Source organism: Sinocyclocheilus rhinocerous, unplaced genomic scaffold (assembly GCF_001515625.1).
Source record: "Sinocyclocheilus rhinocerous isolate Xijiao unplaced genomic scaffold, SAMN03320098_v1.1 scaffold2392, whole genome shotgun sequence".
Classification (NCBI taxonomy): Eukaryota; Metazoa; Chordata; class Actinopteri; order Cypriniformes; family Cyprinidae; genus Sinocyclocheilus; species Sinocyclocheilus rhinocerous.
Window position 1 is genome coordinate 163,761 of NW_015632034.1, and position 8,428 is coordinate 172,188.

General features: G+C 33.7%; 1 protein-coding gene across 1 annotated transcript in view; it reads right to left on the reverse strand.

Moving 5' to 3' along the window:
• The window catches only part of def8 (differentially expressed in FDCP 8 homolog), a 131,855-nt gene extending 127,531 nt beyond the window's left edge, over nt 1-4,324 (reverse strand). The window contains exon 1 of the mRNA XM_016554979.1: nt 4,211-4,324. Within this exon, the coding sequence (XP_016410465.1) occupies nt 4,211-4,316 (106 nt within the window). The 5' untranslated portion in view covers nt 4,317-4,324. The remainder of the gene's footprint in view (nt 1-4,210) is intronic.
• Between the last annotated feature and the right edge of the window lie 4,104 nt (nt 4,325-8,428).

The window sequence follows — 8,428 nt, forward strand, 5'->3', positions numbered from 1 at the left end:
TTAACAGCAAATTGGGGTTAGTTTTCCATCTTTTCCTCGCTTTCCTTCCGTTTTAAATACCTTGTAAAAGCGGCGTGCGCATTTTACTTTCATTTTCAAATTAGCAGCAATTCGCCATCAAGCAGTTGTTTGTTTTTAGTTCGTTTGAGTTTACCCTCTTTTCCTCACTTTCCTTCGCTTTTAAATAGCTTAAAGCGCCGTACACATTTTACTTTCACTTTCAAATTAGCGGCAATTCTGCGTCAGTTGCTTGAATTCAATTCAAGCAACAACAAAATACAACGTAGAACATAGAACTTGTATTACCAAAACGAATAAAAATACACAATGTTATATGCCAAATATAAATTAACAAATAACTTGCACAAAGTTTAGGTATACAAACTGAAGATCAGTAAACACTCTGGAACCAAATAAATAAGAAACGTACATTTATTAGCAAAACGAATAAGAAAGCTTGGAGACATGGCATACTTGATGTAAGATATAAAAAAAATACACAGTTTAAATAAAAATCAGCAAACACTGTGGAACCAAATAAATAAGAAACAAATGTTTTTTTTGTTTTTTTTAAACTTCCAATATCACCTTAGATAAATGCCAAAAGTCAACAGGCTTTTCAAAATCCAAAATATTTTTAAAACTGGCGCTTTTGCATGTTGTTTTGAAACTCTTCTGCCATCGTCTTGGCAAGTGGGCAAGTGACATAACCGGTATTGCGCCTTCACACCGGTAAAACCATCAACACCGTCTATCGCAGCAACCCTAATATGCATCATAGAAGTAACCCTGATGACATTCCAGGAAATCCCTAATATGGATAAAGGCATCTATCGCTGTAACTGAATAAAAAGAAGATAAAACGTTAAATGTTTTGATTGATGAAATGTAAGGACAATAAACACTCGCCTGCAACAATATATGGTTTATCTGTGTTCTTCAAGCCATCTCAGGTAATTTCATAATGATTAAGTAATAAGTATATTTGTACACCATTTCTAATCATATAGCCTTTATATTACAGTATAGAATATATTTTCTGCCTCATTCTGTGATAAGAAGCCACATCAGATCACAAAAGGAAGTTATTTCAAACACTCGACTGATGTTGTGAAGTAAAAACAAGTTATAATGTTCTCTTTTGTTAGACAACAAGTTTAGAAAGGCTTATCATTGCATGTCATTACAAGGGAAGATGCTCGGATATAAGCGGGGAGGCTTTTCCTCATCTCAGCATGTGAACTCACGGACGGACACACACACACACACACACACACACACAGAGTTAGTCCACGGTTCAATACGTACCTCGGTTTTTAACCACGGTTTTAAGTTCGGTTTGGTTCTGATAGCTTGGCACATTAGGTTTTTTTTTTTTTTTTTTTTTGCAACAAATTAACAGCAAAAAATTTCTGTAAGCCTCTTTACACTGGAAAAAGCGTGGATTATTATATGTCTGCTTTACATTTCTTTTGACAGAGGTATTTTTCCAATTTTTACCCAAAACAGGATGGATTTGCCATTATTGAGCACTATAAACACATGTAATATGTGTTTCATTCATACTGGACGCTAGAGGGCGCCCTCGTGCAGAAAATCCACATATGCATTAGGGTTGTGACGGTGAGAAAGTTTTCCCACAATTTTTTTTTGTAAGATTTTTTTTATATCTTACATCAAGTATGCCGTGTCTCCAAGCTTTCTTATGCGTTTTGCTAATAAATGTACGTTTCTTATTTATTTGGTTCCAGAGTGTTTACTGATCTTCAGTTTGTATACGTAAACTTTGTGCAAGTTATTTGTTATTTTATATTAGGCATATAACATTGTGTATTTTTATTCGTTTTGGTAATACAAGTTCTATGTTCTACGTTGTATTTTGTTGTTGCTTGAATTGAATTCAAGCAATTGACGCAGAATTGATGCTAATTTGAAAGTGAAAGTAAAATGCGTACGGCGCTTTAAGCTATTTAAAAGCGAAGGAAAGTGAGGAAAAGAGGGTAAACTCAAACGAACTAAAAACAAACAACTGCTTGACGGCGAATTGCTGCTAATTCACACACACAGAGCCAATTCTGAGAGAAATAAAACGGATATTATTTAAACGCAAAACCGAAAAACTGCAATTCACAAGCAAGTATTGAACCGTGGATGTCATACCAAATGGTTCGATATTATATTGAGAATTGAAATCCCTATTATACACCGAAAACTGAAAAACTGCAACCAATTTCAACTTGTTCCACAAGATTGAAATCATCCTAAAAAGTGTGGTCAACTAGAAACTGACATCTGCCTCAAAACTTCTAACCTCAAAAAAAGTAAGCAATAAATTAACAGAAAACAAACATAAACAAAAAAAAAAATAAAAAAAAATAAAATAAAATGCTTATTATTCTAGGAGACACTTTTAATAATAGAATAAAAGCTTTCAATTATATCATGTTCTCTCATTAAATTGCTCTGATAGAATCAAAGACTGCAGAAACACCAATACAGTGGTGTATAAAGTACCTGAAAGCCATACTTAAGTAAAAGTACAGATATCTTACCAGAAAATTACTTTGGTAGAAGCAATTAGTCAGCAAGTGACTTGTTAATGAGTGAGTCATTGAGATTCAACCGATTCATTCAAACGGCTGATTCATTCAGGAACAAAGCAGTTGACTGTGTTAATGAGTGAATCACTGAATCATTTATTCAACCGATTCGTTCAAAAAGCTGATTCATTCAATAAGTAAACACCATTGCTCAAAGACGCAAAACAGTGCTGTGATCTTTTTATGGAACTATTTTCGTTGGCAAAATTGAGCAAAAACAAGCAATATTATGTCTAAAATGTAAGTCACTTATTGCTAACTTTACTGAACGTGTATAAAATGATTATAAAATTTGTTATGCTGATATCTGCAGAAAAACGCCTCTTTGTGTGATATTAAGTTAACTATATTGAATTATATAAATATAAAAAGCATACAGAAGCATTTTTGCCGTCTACAATTTAGAATGCCTTGAATTTTTAATTTTAATAGACTAATAAATCACGTGCGTTCACTCTGTGTGTGTAATTTGGTGATATACTTGATAATGTCAGATCGCACATCATTAAAACAACACTTACCATATTAAACTAACTTGCAGACACCAGACCACTGATTCGTCAAACCTGCTTTCTTGCAGTCTGTGTTCTTCTGACTTTTGTAGTAAGTAGCGAATATGCTCTGGGAAAATGTATCGGAGTAAAAGTACACATTTTAATTAGGAAATGTAGTGGAGTAAAAGTAAAAGTTGCCTGAAATATAAAAACTCAAGTAAAGTACAGATACTCCCAAAAAATACTTAAGTACTGTAACGAAGTATTATTACTTTGTTACATTACACCACTGCACCAATAAATCAGGAACTATTAAAACACTGCAAAAGGTCTAAGCATGGGATTCATCTATTTCTTTTCAAATAAATAAATAAATAAATAAAGTACATTTGGTCAGTTTGTTAGCATAGCATTTAAGATTATTAAAAAAAACGGTTCTATTATGTATATATAAGATGCTTTTTGGACTGACCTGCATAGATGTCACAGCACAGCATGTTGTCACAAACACCTGTTTTAGAGAATGTCAAATTTGCCAACTGAAGAGGGAGACTGAGTCTTTGTGTTTTTTTTTGTGAATGTGCATATTTGCTGTTCAGTCCAGGAAGTGATACAACAGTCACCACTTCTGTCATCTAGTTCCAGTTTATTGTTCTCTCTAACAGTCTCACATCCCTGTACACTAAAATATGAGTGGGGCTTAACCCTGCAAAAGATGCTGCCAAAATGTTAGGGTATTATGGATGGTTGTTTGCCACGACTTTGCTATGTAGTTTGCTATAAAGTTGGTGTTAAGTGTTGGATAGGTGGTTGCATACTGATACTTCACTCTTAAAAGTAAACTTTCTAAAAGGGTATTGTTGCAGTGATGCCATTGAAGAACCATTTTAGGTTCCCAAAATAACCTTTAAGTGAATAGTTCATAAAAATAAAAAAAAATTGTGTGAAAAACATTTTAAGTACCTTTTTGTGCAAAAAAAGCTTACATGGATGTTAAAGGTTCTTCATGGGACCATCAATGCCAATAAAGAACCTTTATTTTTAAGGGTGGTAATAATTTGCCTGTACCTTCAGGAGAGGAGTATATATTTATATATTTAATAAAAGTTGACACACCATGTTTTGGAGGATCCTTCCCCTCAGTGCTGCTGTCGATCTCTCTCTTGTCAAATGGGTTGACATGACCCTGACGAAAACGAGCAAGTCTTTCATTATATTCCATGACACTGGTCACATCTGTAGAAGACAGACACATGATCAATATGTAACATAATACAAAAATGAAAATCCTGTCATCATCTTATGTCACCCCTTAATCTCTTTTTAAATTCAAGGACAGAACAAACTTTCAGCTCTTCTGGGAGTGCAATGCCTATATGGATTTCTGTTTTTTTTTAATCATATATCATGTTTTATGTATATAAATTATATGTGAATATTCCCTGAGAGAATCTATTAGCAAAATCCCTTTTCTTCCTGTTTTCTTCTAATGAAAAAGATCCATTGTAAGGCTCCGGCCCAGAACGTTAAGTGCAGTGTGAGTGCAGGTCGTTGGGGGAGTGGGGCGAAATGTGCACAGGTTTGGTACAAGGCAACTGTGCCTAGTGTGAGTACGCCCTAAGTGATAAGCTGTTCTCGCAAAAGCAGTTTATTCAGCATCATGACATCCATTAAAAAATACAGTCTCTGGTGTCCTCCCCAGCATCCTCGAGTATTATGATATTTTTTCTGCTAACCAACCTTGGAGGTAGGGCTGGACAATAATTCAATATCAATATATATCGTGGAACTGACTGTCTTCAGAAAAGTTTCGATGGCATTTTCATCTGATAAAGCAGCGTTCATGAGCACAGCGCTGCTTTGTGTACAGCCGTTACCGGGGAAACCGCTGTTATTGCCGCTCTAAAGCGCCTCCTGCTGGCAGAGAATTAGCTCCTCTCCAGTAACATGTTTTTGTTGCTCACTCTTTTTACGTTTTCTGCAGCAACTGAGCATTTTTCATATTCTTTATCCTGGCTGAAGCACTTTTGTTTCAATCTATAAGAATAATCAGCCTACGTTACTGTTTAAAGTTAAAGATATTAATATTATTAAGGTGAGCCTGAGAGTCTTATATTTATTTGACAGTGATTTCACATTTCTTGTTTGTATGAAGGCTAAATACAAGTAAAATTGAACATTAATTTATTTGTGCCGTTTTTTTCTAAAATATATATAGTATATATACTAGTCAAAAGTTTTTGAACAGTAAAAATTTTAATGTTTTTAAGGAAGCCTTTATTTATTTGATCCAAATTACAGCAAAAGCAGTAATAGTTAAATATTTTTACAACCGTATTGGCCCGAATATAAGACGACCCTGATTATAAGACGACCCCCCTTTTTCCAGATGTACCTTTTGGAAAAAGGCTTTTTAAAAAACAAATCTTGTTTTTTCTCAGTAAAACACATTTTGTCTTCAATTATTTTCATATTGCATATTTTTCCGTGCAATTAAAATAAATAAAAATAAATGTATATTTGAAGTTTAGAATTAGACAGCCTTGCGTTGTGTAGACAATTGCTTAGTGAAAATTACCCCAACGCACCACCTAGTGTCCAACCTACTCGAATACTATTATAACCTGTTTAAATGTGAACAAGGGATTTACAACATTAAAGAAATCCTTTATTTATAACATGTACATGAAAAATCTAAAAGATTAGACACAACTATGGGACACGGTCGTGCAGCAGCGAGCAATCGATACCGTTTTATTGCCCAGGCCTATGATAAAGACATTTATAATGTTACAAAGGATTTCTATTTCAGATAAATTATGTTCTTCTGAACTTTCTATTCATCAAAGAAACCTGAAAAAAAAATCTACTCAGCTGTTTTCAACACAATAACAAAAATAATACTGAATGTTTTTGAGCAGCAAACCAGAATATTTGAATGATTTCTAAAGGATCATTTGACTGGTGTAATGATGCTAAAAATTTAGCTTTGAAATCACAGGAATAAATTACATTTTAAAATATGTTATTCGAATAGATAAGTTATTTTAAATAGTACAAATATTTAAAAATGTTACTGTTTTTGCTGTTCTTTGGATCAAATAAATGCAGGCTTGATGAGCAGAAAATACTTCTTTAAAAAAAAACTTTAACAATCTTACTGTTCATAAACTTAACTGGTAGTGTAGTTTTATAGAAGGAGGTTTCAGAGACTTGGCAAATTCATTTTTCAAAAGTTTGTAGGTACAGACATCTGTTGTGGGAGTTCTTGGCAGTTTTTCTGAGGCTTTTTTTTTTTTTACTGTTGTTCATAACGATATCGGAATTATATCGTATCGACCGAAATTTAGAAATATATCGTGATATAAATTTTGGCCATATGATCCAGCAATACTTGGAGGATTGTCCAGGCTCTGCTAAAATCGTTTGCAAATTACGGTTCATGCAGACTTTAAAACTGACTTTGGCTGTGGCTCAATTTAACCAGTCAGCAAGATTTGATATTTGTAGTCAATGTAGGTTTTTTTCGGTGTAAACTCTAAAAATACTGTAGATCAACTCAATACAAATGTTTAATAGCAAACATGTTGAAGTTTAACTGATAGGCAGTCAATTCATTAAATAAGCTAAGAAAAAAAATTTCCACATGAAGACCCAAGACTGGCAGATCAACATGCTACTTAAATAATCAACCGCCTGCACTCTCTGGAGACAACAGGTAAAGACAATACATGTTCAGTAAGCGTGACCGAGACATATGGGTAAGCAAGATGAAGATTTGAAGAACAAGGTGAGCTTGCTGCAAAACAGGATGAAGTAACGCGATAAAAGAAAACTGTCTTGATATGTGAAAATTGTGATGAGCTGGATGCTTATAAAAGGAGATGAAATTAGGAGTGGTTAAAGTTCTGGAATAGCAAGGAGAAGATGTCTGAAAAATTCTCATCAATGTGTTTAGTAAAGTCTCACCTACTCAGTTACTCAGCAGATGAGTGTCTGGTGCAAGGAAAAGGAAAACCAGAAATCTCAAAAACTTGATGCAAAGCATCAAGGATGCCAGAAATAAACTAGCCACACACTGAAAATGCAAGAAGACAGGGAAGAAAGCAGGCTTCCGAGGCCCCTTTGCATTGGCGGTAAAACGGTTTCATCCAACAATACAATGTACAGTACTGTAGTATGAAGAATGCTGAGGTACATTCATTTACATTTTACTGCATAGTTAGACTTTTGTTCAACTCTCAGACACTTTGCTACTATTAGCAACAGTCCTATGATTGACCACAAAACTATTCATATTTCAGTACATATTTTGTTTTTTTTTCAAAATAATACCTTCAAAATCTCAAAAGCATCACTTTGCAAGTTAAACAGTTCCTTCATTAACTATAAAAAGGTGAAGCAGAAAAATTATTAACTAATCAAAACTTGTTGGAACAGAGCAGAAACAAAGGCTTATAGGCGAAACTAGGGGCTTACAAAATGGGTAAATTCCTAAAGGAAGTAATATAGCAAAGCAGAAGTAGTTGCTCTTTCGCAACTAACCTTTTCATCTTTTAAAAAACCTTTATCTGACAGTAATAAAATATGAATACTCCAGACTACAAAATAAACTAGACAAACTGTATAGATCAAAAGCTAAGGGAGCCTATGTTATGGTCTAAAAAAAAATGACTAAAAGAATAAAATTCAGCCTAATGTTTTTTTTTTTAAGATAAAATGTTTAAATCCACTGCCTGATTCAATTGAACATCTTTGAATTAATGTTAATGTTCTGTATGATCCTAAAGACTTTTTTCCCCTCTGCATATGCATGATGGTACTTGCGTGCAATTAGACACAGCACATTCTGTTTTCTGCCAATTACACACAAACACACTATCGAATAAATGTATAAACATGCATACAGTTGCTCTGTAAGAAACGTGCACTTTGCTTGACAATGTGTACTTTCAGGCAACGGTATTTCAGTGTTTTCCCTCACATATGTTTGACAAAGGCATCATTTATGCCATTTGTAATGCAGTATATATTGGATACACGAAGCTCATGCACTGATAGATGGCTGCTTTCAAATACTCATGTGTGTTACTTATGTTGCTTTACTTAAAGCAGACAAAGACCACTTATAAGTAATAATAATAATAATATTTTTTCTCAAACAGCCATAAGATTAGATATCACATAAGATGAATGTGTAATATGACACATTTGCTTTTAACTATTTTTATTGCAATGGATATCAATCAAGCAACGTGCAAACTTTGTGCAAGAGTTATGATGTGAACGTCTTAATCTCAGTCAATTCACTATACAGAAAGTGAAAGTAAAAAC